The sequence below is a fragment of the Montipora capricornis genome, chromosome 13 (assembly GCF_036669925.1).
Source record: "Montipora capricornis isolate CH-2021 chromosome 13, ASM3666992v2, whole genome shotgun sequence".
NCBI lineage: Eukaryota > Metazoa > Cnidaria > Anthozoa > Scleractinia > Acroporidae > Montipora > Montipora capricornis.
In genome coordinates this window covers 20,476,143-20,497,462 of record NC_090895.1, presented here as the reverse complement: position 1 = coordinate 20,497,462, position 21,320 = coordinate 20,476,143, and the positions used below count along the sequence as shown (strand labels likewise).

Below are 21,320 nucleotides of genomic sequence, written 5' to 3'. Positions count from 1 at the left end.
CATGACAATAACTACTGGACAGTTTTTTCGGCAAAATATCCTTTTATTTGAGAGAAATATGCAAATTACCAAATTCCGTTAAAATCGCCATGTCACGCACCATTTTATTAAACAACTTTGAGAGTCTCGCATGCAAAACGACATTATTCGTCCGTCTTTAGAACACTCAAATATTTTTGTGCAATGTTTAAATGTGTGCTTGGTCGATTTTAGTGAATGTTGTGCTGTCGTTTTGGGTGGAAAATGATTAAATTTCGAAGACATGTATTTCATTCACTTAAAAGTACTTCGTAAATATAGTTAATTTTCATCATGTGCGAAACCTTCAAATGGACTAAGCTTCTGCTGGTTGAATCGTAGAAGAATGGTCTACAGATTCCTGTAAAAATTTCTTTGGGCAAATGATTGTGAGCGACGCGAGAGCTTTTCAAAGTACGTTAAAAATGCAAATATTTGCCCTTCCGTCGTCAAATATCAATTGACTGGTTACCCTTATATTTTAGAAAGCGCCACATGACTTGACCCATATTAAGTTGAAATAGACACAGAGATGATAATTTCGAAATGTTCTAACCTTATTTGCTGCATAACAGCCGATTTAACGTGTTTTTCCCGCCATTCGGCACATATAAAAAGCAGTACAGTTTCCTTCTGTTTACACAATGTCTGATCTACATCGCCAACTGTCATCGTATTTAATGGTCAAATACCATATTTCGGCGCATCTGATCGCCACTGCATCTAACTCAGCAACGGCTGAGTCACTTGTGGATAGCTGCTTACTTCGCACAGCGCCAAAATACTACTACATCTGAACGATTGCTGCTTGACCTTGAATACTTTGCAGCGGTTCGTCATTTGTTTGTCACGCAATGCTGTCATCCCAGCCTAGAGGGTAGGGGTAGGGCAATTTCTATCCTGATATATACGTAACCATTTTGAGCACAAAATCTTGTTGAGTGGGAAGAGAGTAAATAAAAGAATATAAAGAATGACCATTTTCCCTTTGTCTTCTGAGTTGTCTCCTGTTGTCTGCATGTCTACGCGACCCGCTACCTACATTGCGTAACACTTTCGGCTTAAACTCGTTCCTAGGTCTTTCCGCGCTGTGCAAAAGCAGCTTCCACAAAACCAAACAGTGCAAACACAAAAAGAAGTCGTTAGTCTTTTTTTCAACTTCGCAGAATTTGTTTTCGAATACTCTCGCGACAGTCGGAGACTTTTGTGCGTCTTTTGCAAAGTTTTTTTTTACTCAAATATGCCACGTTCGATATATCAATATTCTTACTTGCTCTGAGGCTTTAGGGATAATTATTTTGTAACTTTTTAAAGTTTCTTTTGTCTCTAAATTCCCGAAAGAGACTGGATACAAAGAAGACAACACCAAATATGGATGTTTGTCCTGTATTGACGTGGCATATTGCTTTTCGCAACATACCGGTAATCATACCGTTACCCAACCGCTGTACCAAACGCATCATCTTGCGCGCGCTCGACAACAGACATTTTTTTAAAACTGACAAATCTTCACAAGCCTCTCCCCAATTTGCAGTTTTTCTTACGCGTTCGAAGTCACCCGATCTCCGCACGGAAACAAAATGTCACAAATTAATGCCTGAAGCGTTTTGTGAGATTCCGCCATAACAATTCAGAGCTGATGAAGGAAACCTAGTACCTAGGTGCACTGCTGGATAAAGAAGGCGTGGCGACCAAAGACATACAACAGAGACTAAGTAAAGCCAGACAAACTGTCTACAGGTTGCGAAGAATTTGGGACTGTAACGAAATTAGCAGGAAGACGAAAGTTCAATTGTTCAAAACAATTGTCAGAGCAGTTTTGATGTATGGCTGCGAAACTTGGAAACTCACGAAAACAGAAGCAAAGAAGCTGGACGCTTTCCAATACAAATGTATGAAACGCATACTGAGAATAAGATGGCCACGGACCATCTCGCACCAACAAATCCAGGAGACCACAGGAGTGAACAGAACGAGTGATGAGATCACACGCCGAAGATGGAATTGGATCGGGCATATATTGAGGAAGAACAGAGAGGAGCACTGTGTTACAGCATTGGAGTGGAGGCCAGAGGGGAGGAGGAGACCAGGTCGACCAAAAACAACATGGAGGAGAATGTTGCAGACGAAAGACGAGTAGCTGGGTGGCAATCATGGACGACTGTCAGAGCTTTAGCAGCAAACCGTAGTGGATGGAAAGAGAATTTCAAAGCCTTATGTGCCTTATGGCACGAAGAGATATAGAGATAGAGAAGGAAAGCCATACGAAAGACAAAGGAGACATTGGACTAGACCGGGAAGAGCTAGCGCGTGGTGGGACTTCTTTGTGAATGTAGTGGTATTAACTGAACATTTATTTCACATATGCACAATCCTAGGTCCAACTCGTTCTTATCGTTTTCCAACGTTTTAGTTTGGACAGATGAAACCAATGGGAAAATTAAACGTTAGTGTGGGCGAAAATATTTTGCTTCGTTTTCTTCGAGATAAAAACGCTTAAGCTTTACTGTGGCCGGGGCCCGAGTTAGAGCTCTTTCGGGGCGGGTTTCGGGGGTCTTCGTCTCATTCCCTTTTAGCATAAATCAACTAGTGGTTGAAAACTTTATCTAAATCCTCTTCACAGACACTTTGAGAACGCCAAGAGGCGGCCGTCATTAATTTTGTTAGCTGCTACACTAAATACCATTTATCACAGAATAGATAGTAGCGTAGCCAATCAAAGAACTGCATGCTAGCCCAGACTAAAAACGGATGAACATTCAACAAATTGTTTCACTTATTTTACAGTGCGACGCGCCATACCGTGGCCACCCAACAAACATTTTTACAAGTTAGCTACTGATCAAGATACGCGAATTTGATTGACAGACACACCTCCATAGAAAGTTTCAACGCGCAAGAACCAAATGGAGGCTTGTCTGTCAATCAAATCCGCTCACACTGATTGGCTAACTTGAAAAAAATGTTTGTTGGGTGGCCACGGTAAGGCGCGTCGCAGTGTTAGAGTGCCCAATACAAAATATGGAAAGCAAAATAGGAATATATCGAAATCAAATATTTATATTTGTTTTACATTTTTTTTATTTGTTTGATTTTTTTATTATTATTTTTACTATATACCCCTACCGGTGTAGCTACCTACTAAAATGATAGCATTGCGTGACGACCAAATAACGAACGCTGCAAGATTGTGCTGCGGGCGCCGACACTCTTGGGAGCAAAGGTAAAAGGTCGCAATCAAATGCAATATTTTGGTCAAATTGGTGTAGTACGTACAACGCAAACAACTATCCACGAATTGCTTAGCACCTGTTGACTTAGGTAGATGCAGTGATGATTATATGCCGCGAAAGAAGATCACAGATTCATGATATTCGACCACTGATTACGTTGACAGTTGGCGATGTGCATTAGACTTTGTCTAAACAGAAGCAAACTTTGACCGCTTAAAGGCAACGAATCGTGAAAGAAACACGTTAAATCGGCCTATGGACCTGTCTCTTACTGCCAATAAGGTTAGAAAATTTCGAAATTATCATCTCTGTGTCTATTTCAACGTAATATGGGGCAAGTCATGTGGCGCATGCTAAGATTTACGTGTAACCCGTCAATTGATATTTGACGACGAAGGGCAAATATTTGCATTTTTAACGTACTTTGAAAAGCTCTCGCGTCGCTCACAATCATTTGCCCAAAGACATTAATACAGGAATCTGTAGAACATTCTTCGGCGATTCAACCACCAGAAGCTTACTCCATTTGAAGGTTTCGCACATGATGAAAATTAATTATATTTACGAAGTACTTTTAAGTGAATGAAATACATGTCTTCGAAATTTAATTATTTTCCACCCAAAACAACAGCACAACATTCACTAAAATCGACCAAGCACACATTTAAACATTGCACAAAAATATTTGAGTGTTTTAAAGACGGAAGAATAATGTTGTTTTCCATGCGAGACTCTCAAAGTTGTTTAATAAAATGGTGCGTGACATGGCGATTTTAACGGAATTTGATAATTTGCATATTTCTTTGAAATAAAAGGATATTTTGCCGAAAAAACTGTCCAGTAGTTTTTGTCGTGCCCTAGCCTGTCTACCATAAAAATATGAGCGAAATCGAATTTTCGACCCTTGCCGAGTTGTGTTTGATAATTACGGGCAGGGACTCTTAATTAATTTTCTTGTTTCTGAACATAAATTTGTTTGGTTATTTAATCCGTTATATTTGTTATTTAAAGTTGCAGAAATATTTTGGGGCATCATATCACTGCTCCTCACAAAGGTGAGGAATTAATAGCACAAGACGGAACTATTTTTTATGGGCGTTCATGTTTAATACTTGTTTTTGCAACGAGCAAATGGCATAATAACTTGCCAACAATAAAATTTTTGGATACTAGAACCTTTCTTGTGGTGTCTCCATGTTGCAAAGCAAAGGTAAAAAAGGCTTGTGGCAGATATTTAATCAGGGCTTATATGATTCCTGCAAACACTTGCATGTATCTCTGCTGCATGTCCTCTTGTGTGTTCTGGCCTCTTCTATGTGTTATGGCAGGAGTTCTCCAGGCTCATCACCACCTTTCAAATGGGTAACAGGAAGCAACCCCCTACTTACCCATTATTATTATTTTGGATATCAACCATGAGTCAATTAACATTAAGATGCCTCCCTTGATCTGCCACGACTTTATTGACTCATTCTCAACTGCTTTAAACTAACTTTAAGGTGTAATGTGTTTGTGGAATTAAGGTGACTTAGGGCGACTTAAGGCGACTTAAGGTCCCAGAGTAGGCCTACATGTGGACAACCCTAAGGAACTACTCATCCGTTTTTTATTGCTGATATTTCAGTGACAAATATCGGTATGTAAGATCACCTTCCTGTATATTTCAGACGAAAATACACCAGGAATAAATGGAATGGAAAACATAAATCTTTTGAATATCATGATTGTAAAACTTAAACAAAGATAATCAACAGCGTGATTTAGACAACGTCTCATGGGACACTGCCTTTAAATCGAATTGTGTAAATGAAGTTTTCGATTCATAGACCATTTTACAGATACGGCGGCCAGTTTAAAATCCATTGTTTCAAATAGCTATTACGCTATTTCTGGCGTATGAGCCTGCGAAGAAGGCAGAAATAAATATTTCGACGGCACGAGATACAACAGGGCCTGGGTTCTAGGCCGGGTGCACCATGGGTAGCCATATCGGGGGTATAAAAAGCTGCGTATAACACGTGTACGTCATCTAGGCTTCTGAACCAACCTCTCCTTGGTTTTTTCTTTAATTTTTGTTTTTTGCTTTTGTTTTATGTCCTCCTTAGGAGCAGGCTATTCTCGATTACATTGTTAAGTCCCGTAGGAAGGGCTTTGAGCTTGAGCCTTGGTTCCTACCCAGATTTCCTGCACATTTTTCCCCACGGAGGTTTTTTCTGGCAGGTTTTTTCTGGCCTCCGTTCAAACTGCATTTGCTTTGTTAGCGGTTGCTCAGCTCTACTAGTTTTTTGTACTTTAGGTTTATATTGTATTTTACTTATATTGTACGTCGGAGTTGAAGATCCCCAGCCTGACTGGCACAAAGCTTGAGAGCTTATATGGGGATGTAGGCCAAGATGGCCTGTCTATATTATCACGGTTTAGTGTAACGTCGGAATTGATGTTCCCCAGCCTAACTGGCAGCCTAACTGGCACAAAGCTTATAATGTGAGCTTATATGGGGATGTAGGCCAAGATGCCCTGTTTATATTATCACGGTTTAATATAACGTCGGAATTGATGTTCCCCAGCCTAACTGGCAGCCTATCTGGCACAAAGCTTCTAATGTAGAGCTTATCTGGGGAAGTAGGCCAATATGGCCAGTTTATCTTATAGTCAAATGTAATGACGGAGCTGTTGTTCCCCAGCCTAACTGGTACCAAGACTGATTGCTTGTTCGGAGAAGTAGCCCATATGTTTTGTGGCTCACCAGCCCTACTGGCACTAGCAAACGGCTTGTACGTGCGGAGATAGCTTTATCCTTGGTTGCTTTTCTAGGATTTGTCACGTAGATTGTAAATTGTTTCTGTTATATAGTGTTCGGGTTGGTTCTTGCCAGGCCCTCCGTCTTACCGCAATTGTTTTGGTTGTAAGCGGTGGCTCAGCTCTGCTAGTTTTCTTATCTTATGTACTTGTTTGGTTTTTCACAGTTGTCTAGATGTTCCTTTACTTAATATATTTACGTTAGATGTATATGAAATTAATCACTTGATGTTTTATATGCTTGTTTTCTATGTATGATTAGTTCAGCTGTCCTGTGACCGCTCTTTAAGTGGCGAGATATGTCTAGCTTTACGTAGTTTGATTGCTTACAATGTGACAGACTTCTTGTAAGGGGTGTTAGGGGTGTTTACCCTTGTTTTCGTACCCTGGCCTTTTCTGGTAGCCTAACTGGCAATCGGCCTACATGCCTTGTTGGGTACGTTAGTGAACGATTTTCAGTTTTTTCCCGGCGCTCAGCCTCTGCGGTCCTTCAGTGTTCCCTGTCCCAGTTATTCGTTGATCAGAGTTTTATTTAGTTTCCCCAGCCTAACTGGCAGCCTGACTGCCAGCTTTACTGGCAGTCTAACTGACACCAAGCCTGCGTGCTTAAATGGGGGATTCAGGTCGATATCGACCAGATGTAGCAGTTCTTTCAAGTTCTTTTGGTGAAAGCTAGTTTATTTACGAGTGTTGTACACTAGTTATTTACCTACTGCTGTATTTTATACGTACTTTTAAGGTTGGTTCTCGCCAAGCCGTCCCAAAATAAACTTATTTGCCTTTACATTTTGTCTGTTGATGTTGTGTAGTGGAGTCTAAATATGGGATTCTAAGGGGGCAAATGCATACATATTTGCCCCCTTGGAATCCCATAATAGCTATTTGAAACAATGGATTTCAAAATGACTGCCATAACCGTAAAGTGGCCTATTGGAAAAAATGCTTAATTAGATTCTTAATTGATACATTCCACTGAAAACAAAGCGAGTGAAAAGACAAATTCAACCTGCCTGGATAACAACTGAAGTTCATGACAGCGCAAAAACAAGCGACAAGTTGCTAAGAAGAGCGCGAAAGACAAAAACAACCAGGAAGAGTGGAATCATTACTCCAACGCTAAATGCAGAACTGCCAATATCAACGAAATCCCAAAGGCATTTGGAATGCCCTGAAAATCCTAAATGGCTCAGGCAAACGCACGACTAAAATTGTGGAATTATAGAGCCAGAAAATGGGACAGTATACGGTGAGTTATTTGTAACCAGTGAATTAAACGACTTTTCACTAAGATTCTGGAACAAGTAGGAAAGAACGATTACTCTAGTGAGCTTGTCTTGAATTATTCAAAACTGAAAAAAAATATTTCCTCCAGGCTGAGCCCCACCACAAGATTTTTCATACCTGAAATTAAACCGCAGCAGGTTGCTGATATCATCAGTAAGATCTTGGTCAACAAGGCGACTGGTCATGATGATTTGAGTGTGAAAATTCTCACACTTATCGCACCATCTTTTATCCATCCACTTTGCAGGCTACTGAACTTATCAATTGCAACTAATACCTTCCCTGATAAATGGAAAGGCGGCCATGTTACACCACTGTACAAAGGTGGTCAGCAACGTGAAAGAAATAATTATCGCCTCATAGCAGTGCTGCCAATTCTATCTAAAATCATCGAAAAACATTATCTCTATTATATTAAGGATATCTCCAAAAGAACGATTTGCTATATGGACTACAATCAGCCTTCCGTTCTCGTCATTCCACTGAAACTGCTATTATCAGAATCAAGGACAAAATTTTGTTTAAAATGGATATTAAAGATGAAGTCACGAGACTAGTATTTGTTGATTTCTGTAAAGCGTTCGACGTACTACTAAAGAAATCATCAGTGTACGGCGTCAGCCTAGATAGAGTGGCCTGGTTTCGATCGTATCTGGAGGAGCGAAAACATTTTGTGAAACTGGGACATATAACATCTCAGCCGAAACTTGTCAGGCAAGGGGTACCGCAGGGATCAATCCACGGCCCAGTTCTATTTCTCAATTTGTGAATGATATGCCCTTACATTTGGATAACTCCACTATTGATATATATACTGACGATACCACCCTGTCCTTGAGTGCAAACTGGAATAATATCACTTCCTTAACTCAAGCTTTTTCTATAGTGACCTGGAGAATATTGAGAAATGGTGAACGGAAAACAAAATGTACATCAATACCAAGAAGACTAAACCATTATTTGTTACGTGGGAAAGGCTTCAACATAAGTTGAGTAAGGAACCACAAAGCTTAAATCTATACCTTGACGGGACAAATATCGACCAATTATCGATCGCATCATAAAATTATTGGGTTTAATCATTGAAAAAGATCTGAGTTTTGAAGCACACATAGATGAATTATGCAGAGATGTGGAAATATGTGGATGATACCACGATCTCTGAGTTAATAACTAAAGGGCAAAAGAGCTGTATTCAGCAAATGGTAGACGATCTTGCTATTCAAGCAAGGAATAACGGTTGTCAGGTAAACGAAATAAAATGCAAAAAGCTTAGGATTAGCTTTGCAAAAAACGAACCAGAGTTTGACCCTATTTGGCTGAACCGTCAGACCCTAGAGACTGTGAACAGTGCGAAATTATTAGGACTCAATATAAGCAGTGATTTAAAATGGAATGTCCATGTGTCAGAACTAGTTAGGAAAGTTTCAACAAGATTATATTTTCTTAGACAGCTTAAGAAATCGCATGTAGCCACAAGAGAGCTTCTTCTATTTTACATTACATGCATTCGCTCTATTCTGGAGTACGGCAGCCCAGTTTTTCATCGCGCTCTACCAAGTTATCTAAGCGAAGACCTAGAAAGACTTCAAAAACGCGCTATGAAGATTATTTACCCCGAACTATCGTATGCTAAGGCTCTAGAGCTGTCTGGACTTCCAACACTGTATGATAGAAGAGAGTCAATTGCAGCAAAGTTGTTCGATGAAATATGTGCAAATCAATCTCACAGTCTTCACAAACTACTTCCAAGTAGATACCAACCAAGTTACTATCTGAGAGAAAAAAGAACATTTATTCGTCCGAAATGTAAAACTGAAAGATGCAAGAATAGTTTTCTTTTAAGTTTTGTTCATAGTAACTGAGGACTAGATATAAATTTGTTTCTTATTGTATATAGGAATTTGACGCATGCTTTTAATGTGTGATTCTTTAACAATTTTTATGTAGTATAAGTCCTATAATTAGTTTGTAGTTAAGCGCAGTTGTAAATTTTGTATTTGTAAGCCTTACCGCAATCCAGCTTTTGGCTGCAAGTTTTTAAGGTGAATAAACTATCTATCATCTATCCGGTAAAAACTGTCAAAGCGAAATGGACTTCTGAGGCATATTAGCCCTTATCTTAAACAAAAGCACAAGTTAATTTTTTATCTCGCTGTTATAAAGCCAGTTATGTTGTACCTCAGTCCAATTTGGTCATCTTGTAGCAAGGAATTGCTAGAAAGAGTCTTACGAATGCAGAAGAGAGCTGCCCGCATTATATTGGGGGCCGAAAGAACAACACGCACGTTAACTATGTTTAATGAACTTAACTGGATTCCATTCTTTATCGAGTCATATATAAATAGATGTTCTACAGCCTTCAAGAGACTCAGGGGCACAACTCTAGATTATATTAATTCTATGTTAAAGACATTCTGAGATTCATAACCGATCCACTCGTTTTGCAAATTTAAGTTTTCATTGTCCTGTTTTAAAGAAAAACACAGGAGAAGGCCGGACTTTTAGCGTACTAACTATTAGAAATTGGAACGAACTGTCTTGTGACCTAAAGAAGGTAAAAGATGTTAAATCTTTTAAAAGGAAATTGTATATGAATGTAATCGTGAAGCAAAGAGAGACAGGAAATTTTGAGTAGCTTTTTTTTTATCAAGTCTGTAAAATAACTTGTTTTAGATGTTTAATAGTTTTTAAATAAGATTCTGGATAATTTTTAAATACTTTTTTTTGTCAATTTTTATAACAGTGTAAAACGTTTTTAATATAAATTTTTGATTTTATGTTTTGTAGAGGGCCACAAGTTTATCCGTGTTTTATAACTGTCACGTGTTTACCCTCTTTAAATAGAGGCCTCCCTTCCTTCCTTCCTTCCTTCCTTCCTTCCTTCCTTCCTTCCTTCCTTCCTTCCTTCCTTCCTTCCTTCGTTCCTCCCTTCCTTCCTTTCGTCCTTCCTTACAAGTATGCGAGAGCGTGTGACGTCACGCTTCGATGTCTCCTTCAGATCCGACGCGTCGTCACATACAATATAAATAGACAAGGCGTGCAGCTTCGAAGAACGCTCACGGCCGAGTGCCTCCAGAATTTAGCCGAATTTCTCCCACTTTTAAAGGTTGCTCAAATCCCAGCCTTTGGCACGTAAAAATCAATAATTTTGCTAGCATCGTGCCAAAAATAATCGCATTTACACGGCTCTGCAACCTCAAAATCCTGCTCGATTTTCAAGCTTTGCTCAGGTTTTTGCTATCGTTATATTAGGGACCTTCAGATTCTAGGACGAGGACGAGAACGAGTACGAGTTTTGACTGTTTGTTTTTAGCGAAAATACTAAGAAGATTTATAGCCCGTACGCTTAGTCTTACTCTTTGTTAGCAGTGTAGGTTGCTTAGTTATTCTAGACTTTAGTTATTGCTGGTAACTGAACCTTTTTGCTAATCGAAAAATGCCAAACTTGCTACCGTGTTGTTCTCTTTGATATGACAACATTTTTGCAAAACCTCGTATTAAAATGACGACAGTATCACGTTTTTCCCGCCAAAATGACGCTGGTTTGCTCGCGCTCACTGTTTTTTCAACGAGAAACCTTGGTACTCGTTGTAGTTCTCGTCTTAGAATCTGAAGGTCCCTATTATCGCGACAGGCCTGAGTCATCACTCGAATTTGATCAAATCAAATTAACCAATCAAAAACCGCAGATTTCCCCCAAGAGAGACAAAATTATAAATCTGAGCTTTTAGATTGGTATGTGCTAACAAAGTGGGCAGAAGCTTATGCGATTCCCAACCAGCATGCTGCAACTTGGTCCAAAGTCCTTGTAAAGAACTGTATTTGCAGGTTTGGTGTTCCTGTCATGCCTACAAAGCGATCAAGGACGCGGTTTTGAGTCCCAGCTGTTCGAGGAGATGGACACGGATGAAAAAGACCCGATTAACCACTTACCATCCAAAGGGTATTGGACTAATTGAGAACATCCAGAACACTATTAGGAACATGCTAAAGGCACGAGCTGAAGGTGATCCCCAGAAATCCATGGGATCAACAACTGGATTTTTGCATGGTTTGCTGGGATAGTGTCAATTCCTCCACGAGCCAAATATTTGAGCTAATGTTTGGACGAGAATTGCACCTTCCTCTGGACGGGATAATGGGCAAGCACCGGACACTGAGTGTCGGTACACTGAATTCGTAACTGATTTCTAGAATGGGTTCGAAACTGCATACTGAGAAATATGACAAGCGAGGCGCATCAGCGAAGATGGATTTCTGGCTAGAATCAAAGACCAGTGCTCTAAAGGAAATCCTCTGATCGTAATGGACAATAGATCCTCAGCAGTTTACAGCAAATAACCAACCACTTAAAGATGTTCGAGCTGAAGCAAATGGCAGAGAGATTTTGCATAAAGAAATTGAAGCCAAATTTGTTGACGAAAGTTTGAGCAGATAAAAGACTTTGAGATACTATACACAATGTGTTTTTGCCTTTTTGTGAAAAGATAAGGGTAGATTGACTTTGTAGTTACTCTAGAGTGGTTGTAAATCCGGAGATCCACTGTAAGGGAACATTGTATATGTTATACACGATGTTAGGAAATTTTCCCGAAAAAAGTCCTGTTTATTTGGGGTCGCTTCGAAAAAGATGCTTAAGTGATTAGAGAAAGGAAGAACTGACTGAAATTCAAAGAGATTAAAAATATTACACGTGTCATGATTCGTAAATTACTAAGCCAAGACAAAGCTCGCCAAGAAGGAAAAAATGAATTTCTCCGGGAAGTCCTGTTTATTGGACTCGGTTCTTTTTTTTTTTGTTTTTTAGTGTTTTAACGAATTATGCGAGCAGCGTTGGAAACTTGATCAACTACAAATTTTGTTGTTGTATAGCAAAAGCTACTGAATATTACTGAAAACTTGAGCCTACTTGCTTGTCCGGGCCAAAATCTTTCAGTAAAGTGATTTCAAATTGCTCGACCTTGTAAAAAAAAAAAGGGAAAGCAAATTGGACCACTACATCATCACCTCACATTCAGTGTCTGGCTCCAAATGCAGTTTTCACGTCATTATATATAAATACTACAACTTCTACTATCCAACGTTTTTTTTGTCCTTAAAATATGTTTTCTGCCGCGTACCTATTACGAGTACATAACGCCATTTAAAAGAAGGGGTCACCGTGCTCGTTCAGGAGAAAATAGCCATTCTTTGACAGACTAAACTTGGCGTCAGTGATAATCCGCCATTTTATCAATGTACGAGAGCTACTGCGCGTGCCAATGACCCTAACCCAAAAATTTAGCAGTCGCTATTCGAAGCAGAGAAGACATACAAGGCCTAATGAAAGGGCAGAAAGAATTTAAGCTGGTAAAATATACTGATGACCTCACTCTGTTTGTACCTAATATTGAATGTGTAAAACTCATCCTTCAATTGTTTGATACATTTACAATTTGTTTAAACTTGAAGGTTAATCATACTAAAACTGCGGCAATGTGGATCGGTTCATGCAGACAAAATACAGCGACACTTCAGGGCTAACGTGGAACAAAAGTGTCAAAGCCCTGTGCATAGTACTAACCTATAATGAATAATGATACTGACCAATTTCGAAAAATTCTTGAGATAAATTAAAAGACGAGTACGTTCAAACACAAATGGGGTTATGGAATTGCGGAGGTCGCTTACTATTTGGCAAAGTTATTTGGCAAAATGTTATATGTGATCTCAGTTCTAACAACTCCAAAAGATTTTATAAAACAATTAAATACTATTATCTATAATTTTTTTTTTATGGAAAGGGACAGATAAAAGAGCTAGTCTGGGAGCTGTAAATGACCTGATCTACGGAGGCTTGAACTTAATAGATCTGGAAGCGTATGTTTAGTCGTCAAGATTAGCTTGGCCTGGCATAATTTTTTTTAGAAGACTCGTCCGTATGGAAAGCTAATATTAATTATTTGCTTGAGGATTTTGGCGGGTTTTTTTTTTGTTTAGTTTTAATAGACCAATTCGGCTAGCTCAATGTTGTACCCAATTCAGAGCCTTTAGGAATAATTAACAATTATTGGACGAGGTTTAGCAAAATATCGTGATTTGTCAATGGCGAGCAGATCAATTATTTGCCAAAGCCGAAGGCTGAGGCAAATAATTGATCTGCGAGACACTGACAAATCACGATATTTTGCGATAACCGAGGTCAATAATTGTTTTATCATTCGATTACCGAATTTGTTTTTTGTTTTTGTTTCCGAGAAGCGTAAGCGCGCGTTGCCTTGCAGAGTCGAATAATAGCACCAATCAATTGGTTTCCTTCTCAGCATAATTATATTTGTAGACTTCAATTTGTACTTACAGTCAAACACTAGGCATCAACAAAGCTGAAGAATTTCACAGTTTTCAATGCGCATCCCGACAAGTGAAGCTTTGGTGTAAAGCTCGCCATTTTTTTTCTAGCTTCAGCATAAAATCTCTTCAGTACATATGTATTCGCCAACTTGTCCTTCGCGTCGATGACACGAGTGACTCTTCGTCTACCTTTCTTTCCTTGAGATACTCTCGAAATACGTTAAGTGCAACTTTTGTTCCTTTCTTAGTATTCTCACTGTTCTTTCGATCAACTAAAGGTGTCGAATCATTCTCTGACAGCTCGGGAAACCGATCTGCCATTTTCTCACAAGAGCGTGATGTCAACTGCGCATGAGCAGAATATTATTTGCAGCAAAACACTTATTTGTAGGCAGTTATTTGCAGGTCACGTGGTGGGCTCTCGGCCAATGAAAAGGAAGGACAAAATACATCGAATGATAAAACGTTTTGTTCCAAATATTTCCATATGAATGCTACGTTATCATGCAAATACAAAACACGAAGAATCTTAACCCCGAGAGATTTGAATTGGGTACAACATTGCGTTAGCCGAATTGGTCTATTACGGTGTCAAAGACTGTAACGTTAATTCCACCTTTTACAAAGAACTTCTCCAGTGGTGGGCTGACTTAAGAATTGCCTTTTCAACAAAGAGATCTATATCTTATAATATAATTTGGAACAACAAACATATTAAGATAGCTAATAAAACAATATATTACTCAAATTATATTAAACAGGTATCCTGCTTATTAACCACTTGCAATTTAACAATAATAAGATATAATCTTATAATAGTGCTAAAAGTAAAGGTTTGAAGCATAAATTTTTTTTAGTCTGGTCAGCAGTTCGTATGGTAGTTCCTGCCCACCTGAATGATTTGGATGTGACCGAAAGTGACAGAGAAAGCTCTTTGGAATTTCACTGTGGGGAGAAAATCTTAACCCGACTGTATATAAAAATAACCACTTTCATGAATTGCTTGTTTCGGGTAAGGCAAGAGTTTCAAGGGGCTTTGCTAAAATGAAAGAGGACTTTGGTTTAGCAAATTCAGTTGTTACTAAAGCGTTCATAAAAGTGAAGACTGTCTCATCCGAAATGTTTATCAGATGTTTCCAATTCAAAATCATATCGCTTTCACTAATTCCCGTCAAGCCAAAATAGGTTATGTTCAAGACGATTCTTGCACATTTTGTAGAGTTAGCTCAGAAACTGTTAATCATCTATTTTATGAATGTTTTCATACTAACCAGTTTTGGAAGGATTTCAAAAAATTTTGGTTTGCACTTTCTCGTAAACATGTTGAATTTTCCTTGCAGGATGTTTTGATAGGCAAATTAGACGAAGTAAGTGACTTACTACATCACTTAATTATTGCAAAATGGCATATCTGGACGAGTCGTAAACGAAGTCTCAGCACAAATATTACTGTTTTAAAAAAAAAAATGATTAATATGAAATATAAGACTCAAGAGTACATAGCCTTAAAAGACAACACGCAAAGGAAATTTCAGGCCAGACGGAAATTATTTATGGATAGTAAACTATCATCTGTTCTCAATGTTTGTACCTCCCAGCGGGGGAGGAGCTTAATAAAAACTGGATCAATAATTTGACGGATAACCGTGCTTGTCGCCTGTTATGTCCTTGGCTGTTTTGTTTGTTTATTTGTTTGTTTGTATCCCAGTGCTTGTTGACACCGGTTTCGTTTCTAGTGACATAAGCTGAATAGTAAGAACAAAACGAAGTCAAATAATTAAGTAAAAATCTTTTTTTTTTTCTCGCTTCTCAGCCACTTCTCAGCCACTGGTAACCCTGGAAAAGCCTTGTCTGAGGAAATATGAAGCAGGTGGAAACTTGTCTTCAGGTTTTTTTCTTTGTCGGCCGTGCCAAAAACGAAGGAATAGCGCCACGTGATCGGTATTTTCGAAACTGCAGAGCCACAAAAATGTTATCTCTGCTCATCCGAAAAATTCTCAATTTCACCAAAAACATCGTGGATGACCGTTGAGTACTCTGGGTGTGAGAGAATGTGACACCCGCTTTAAATGAGAATTAAAAAATGGTGACTGCTTTGAGGCTGCTGTTGATCACTTTCCTTATACTTAAGTTTTAAGAAATTTCGGTAAAGTTGAGATTTCTTTATTGAAGGACGAGTCTATAAGGATTTTACTCAAAACGTGTCGATTTTGAAAAACAGGATGCCATTTGTATGTTTCCAAGAAGACTGTACAGGTTGATGGATTTACACTGAAGTGGTTAACGAAGCATTCTTGACGAAATCTTGTAATTTTGTAGTTTTAAAATGCTTTTTTGGAATCCTCGAAAATAGATTTGAATTGCATACGCACCTGGAAATTAGACATCACGCTTTCGTGTAGGGATCTTCTCTGATAACTATTGGTGTTTTTCCTTGACATCTGTTCAGGCCTTTGGGAATTGCATCAGTTCTCTTTCGTTTGTTTTCATTTTTACATATCAAATCATTAATTTTTTTTAAGTACAAACAAATTATTAATTACGCAAATTAAAATTGTTTTCTAGTCAGTAACAGGCTGGACAGATGCACTTCGGAATCAATCACCAAATTCCATTCAAAGCACAACCAAAATAAACCTACTTTTAGCCAAATGGGCCTTCGGATACATCATATCTGCAGCTCCCATAGGATTTGCATGGGAATACAATATGCAAACATGTCCCGCCAAGCTCACCATAAATTACTGAAGAAAATTAAAAAAGCGCTATCACCTTTTTAATGACGCTTTCGGCATTTGTGTATAATAACACCTGTTCGAGGTCTTGGTATTGGTCGTTGATACTTTGCAGAATTAACTTCTAGCCATTAGAGATATAAAATACTGAGAAGCTTGTAGTTTTATTACAGTTTTCTTTTTGTGTCTCCTGGTAACGTTGTATGTAAAAGTTAGGAACAATTTGAAAGCATTTTCAAATTTCTCAACGGTCATTAACATCAACAACAAGTTTGAGCCGAACGTTTATCATTGATCACCTGTTAAGGATGCCTTCGGCATTTGTCAAATAACGACCGTTTGAGGTCTTGATAATGGTTGTTGACATTTGCAGAATTGACTTCTAGCCATTAGAGATATAAAAAAGTTTTTCAAATTTTGTCTGGCAAGTTAGAGAAAGTTTGCTGCGTGTTTTAGTTTTAAGAATGGAACATGCTTTACATGCGTATATCCACTGGTGAAGCACTTCCCCCATATTTTTTATTGACTAGAAACAACCAAACATACCACAATAAGTATTTTTAGTACAAAGAAGATTCGTAACTTACAGTTTCCGTCACTTAGAACAGATTTCAATTTTCGCCTCAGTAGTGGTAATAACAATGTTTTTGCAGCTTTCTCCCTTTGTTTTAACTTTGTCATGCCTTTTCTTCCCTCTGCGTTAGGTATTAAATATTCAGCGCCCAATTCCACTTCCTTCGACTGGCGTCAGAAACGAAGCTGTCTTCAAAACTCCAACATTCGTCACATGAGCTTCGCGCACGAAATCTTCCACTCCCTAGTAACAACCAATACTCCTTATGGGACGCCGATTGGGACATTATTGTATATTTTAAAAATATATCGTAAACTTACAATTTATGCTAAACTTTCGGTGTTATGGAGTGCTCTCAGAATGAACTTTATGCAGAACTCAACAATTATGGCCAATTTTACTTGTACAGATGTGTGGTAATGTCTTAGATTGTCCTAAACTTGTTCTTTTGTGGAGGGTTTCAACTGGAATTTATGCCAAACTCAAAATTCATGCAAAACTCAAAATTTATGGTCAACTCACAGTTTATGGTCAACTCAAAATTTATTCCCAACTCAAAATTTATGGCATGATGATGGACTGGTACGGGTGGCATCTTCAAAAGAATATGGCGGCGAGAGTAACACTAACGGTCTTGCTTATCTTTTCACTGCTGCAAGGCAACTTGTGTCTGATGAAGATGGCAACCTTGACAGACTCGTACTAATGGAGGGTCGTCTGGAAGAGGCCTGTGAGACCATTTAATTTATGTTGTTATTCACCGATCGGAGGACTTAAGGACGTTCGCGCCAAAATCTTCCTACGGTGAGATTTTCTTCATCTCTCACCTAGTTTTTCGTCATAAAGTACTTACTGCAAAAATGAAAAAAAACAAAAAAAATGGGGGTCACCGACTTTGTTTCGGAGAAAATGGCAGTGGAAAAATGCCCTAATTTCGAGAAATCGGTTATCATAGCGAGATGTAGCCTAATCTGCTCATCCATTGAAAATCATAAAAATAAACTGTTAGAGTGAAGGTTTCCGTGCAGATAACTGCATGCCGCTAGGGATGTCGTAAGTTCATCCTCGACGAACGTTTTCGTACGCTCTAACGGTGGCAGCCACTACTGGAATTCGATGGCACGAGGAAAGAAAATGCTAAAAAAAGATAACTTCTTACGGTGGGAATTTTTTCATTTCATCATATTTTATAGATAGTAAGTAAAATAAGAGATTCGTGATTTAAAAAATAGGTTTCAGTGATGATCTAAACGAGTAAAATCGATGTGATTTTGTAAAGCTCTTGGAAAATCTCGTCTGTCACGCTTTTGGGTGACCTGTCTGGGAAGGACTGGAATCCAAGTGAGGTTCGATCTTTGAAGGGATGAAAGGTTTTTACCGAAAAAAAAAAAAAACTTCCTCGAGCATAGCAACGAGGTTTTAAGGAGGCGTCATCTTCATTTGGTAAGTGTTTTGTATAATATCTCTTCACTGCCGTCATGTTCATCTTCTGGAGTGTGGTTTTTGCTAAATTTAATCGCTGGTTGTTTCCACGCAGGTCCGCACTATTCAAGCGGACGAGGACGAAAATACTGCTCTCTTTTCACTAAAGTAAAGGAAAGGAACTTCTAAAACATGCATTCATGCATGCAAACATTTTTAAAAAGCAGCCCCATTAAATTTACGCAACGGTTCGTCCTCAAGTTTTCCAAACTTTCAGCCAATACTCGATCAGCTACCTTTTGCAGCTCTTTTCCATCCTCCCGCTCTCTTCTCTTGAACGTTTTATGATGATTCGGAAATAAATTTGCCATTCTTTTACTGGCCTGGAATTTTTTCCCCGGCGTTTTTGTGGCCATCTTATATTAAGTAATTAATGCTTGAAATAGTTAAGTAGACTAGTGCACGACTGATAACACAATGCGAATATCAGTCGTGCAGTAGTCTACTTGACTTTCTTAAATATTTTTTAATCAATTGAATGATCACGATCTTCTCTGATCCAACGGTGTACAAGACTTATCATCCACGGTTTTTTCAAAGGTTTTAAAACCTCAGCTTCACTAATGCTCGAAGTAATGCGTGACATATTACAGTCGCGTTTCGGCGCAGTAACGTTGCGCACAACGTCCCGAACGTCCTTAAGCTCTCAAAACCCAAACAACCCAGAATTGGCTCAGTTTAATGCTGACATGAATGTTCTATGCCGTCACTTAAACGTGCTTAGAAGCCCCTTTGGGGCTCAGGCATCTGAGGAGGGAGGACGGGATAAAGAACTGTACTCGTGCACTACAGAGAACTCTGGAAATTCAGGGAGACCAAGGTACTTAATTTCTGTTCAGCAGCTTCAGTTCCTCAGAGATTTTCATTTTTTGTGGACAAAAATAGCCAAAATTGTTGGGGTGTCAAGAAAAACAATAAATCGAAGGAGACAGGAGCTGGGAATGAGTGAAGAACTTTCCTGGTCTAGCGTACCTGATGATGACCTTAAACAAATAATGTGTGAAATACATATATTAACCCAAGGATTTGGCCAAACAAGGATGCTTTGAGCTTTAAGATGGCGGCAGGTAATTCAGAGGTGGAGTTACCATGTAAGATCTCCAAATTCCCTATGGCATCCCAACGGCAATCACAAGATGGTGAAATGGAGATTTGTCGTCCATGCTGTTATTGACGCGTTTTCAAGAGTTATCTTGTATGTATACTGTGTCTTCACGGACAGTACAAAGTTTGTTTGAAGAGGCAGTTAGACAGTATGGTCTACCTTCTAGAGTTAGATGTGACCATGGGCTAGAAAACGTAGGTGTGGCAACTATAATACTACAGATGAGAGGTCTTAATAGAGGAAGTGTCGTCACAGACAGCTCAGTGCATAATCAGAGAGTTCAACTGTTGCATCGAGATGTAACCTGTGGAGTCTTGCGTGGGTATATTGAGCAGTTTGAACAGCTGGAAAGATATGGACTTTTAGACAGTAGCAATGATATCCATTTTTTTGCTCTGCATTTTGTGTACAAAGAAAGAATCAACAGGTCTCTCGAAGAGTTCGTTTCTCACTGGAACCATCACAGCCTTAGCACTAAAAACAACCTTTCCCCTCTTCAGCTTTGGTGCCAGGGTGTTCTTCAACAGTCCTTATCCTGCAGTCCAGCAGTACATGGCATTCTGACTGATGACAATACTATTGACGTTGATGACATGTTGTCATCTGGAGAGAATGATGAAGCTACTGTGGCTGTTCCAGAAACTGTTGCTGCCGCTTTGTAATTTTCTTTTTCGCTTTCCTTTTAATGCGTTCTTCGTTTAGTTGTAGGTGTTGCCTGCGTTCCTTTGTATGTTAGGTGTTCCTTTGTTTCCCGTTATATCACGTTGTTATGCCTGCATTTAGTTATTGTGTTAAGTTCTCTTGCATAATTTCAAATCAATTTATTTAGTTCAGTTTTGCTTTCAAGTTCACTAGTTTCTGATCCTCAATCAGGTATTTTCATCGTCCTGGAAATCACACACCGTTTGTAAGTGTCCTTACCATCGCCTTATTTCATCTTCTTTCTTAGTTTTCTGTCGCTTTCGGTTTGTAATTTATGCCTGTAATTTATGTTTCGTTTTCATTTGTTTTGTAGCAACCGCGTTTTATTAAAATAGTCTTATGAATACGAAACGCGTTGGAGCATTGATTTTGGCCTTGATAGAAACTTTGCAGGGCCTTTCAGATGAAGACATTGATGTTTTGCAAGCTGCACTTTCCAGATATGGGGATGACAGTATCAGTGGTTATTTACAAACTGTGAACACCATTTGCCAGCTTTTTAATATCAACTGCTGATGAAAACAACTAAAGGAATACTGTACAGTTGTAATTCCACATGTAAGTCACTGCCAAATCTAAAGCAAGTCACAAATGTGATTTCTTTGGTAAAAATGTTATAGGTGAAACAGTAGGTCATTATGCCTCAGAATGTATGCAGCTTGTATGTAGCCTGGGAACAAGACCCTTGGCGGGAAATAGAATGAGTGGAACAGTGAGAAAGGGGAGGCAATACTAAATGAGCAATTTTTGACTAATGAATAGACCAAGTCATTATATGTTATTAATCATTGATTACTCATGGCTTCACTGATCAGCCGTCTACTCTACCCCGTGCCTGCAAACCTCAGCCCTTACACCCTACTGAGAATATACTTACTTTTGGCATATTCTGTGGTTGATTTATTTTCCCATTGTTGCATGTGTTGTGCTGATGATTGATATTCTCTGCAGCACTCATTCAAACAGAATGGTCAGTTATTACTGGGTTGCCAGTATGGCAAGTGGTGTCTTTGTGCATAGAGTCTTCTGTGCGTATTTTGTTACGTTTGAGGGGG

The 21,320-nt window shown here is 38.9% G+C and overlaps 1 protein-coding gene across 3 annotated transcripts in view; it reads right to left on the bottom strand.

The window, feature by feature from the left end:
* The window catches only part of LOC138029128 (substance-K receptor-like), a 20,640-nt gene extending 4,524 nt beyond the window's left edge, over positions 1 to 16,116 (bottom strand). Inside the window, exon 1 of one of the 3 annotated variants that reach the window (XR_011127820.1) lies at positions 13,675 to 14,124. Coding sequence is in view for 1 of the 3 variants with exons in the window: in XM_068876828.1 (XP_068732929.1) it covers positions 16,040 to 16,108 (69 nt within the window). In the remaining 2 variants the exon portion in view is untranslated. Of the gene's footprint in view, positions 1 to 574; positions 855 to 13,674; positions 14,125 to 16,039 lie in introns of those variants that run through there. The other 2 variants (XR_011127821.1, XM_068876828.1) reach the window with 2 other exon arrangements.
* Positions 16,117 to 21,320: the final 5,204 nt, after the last annotated feature.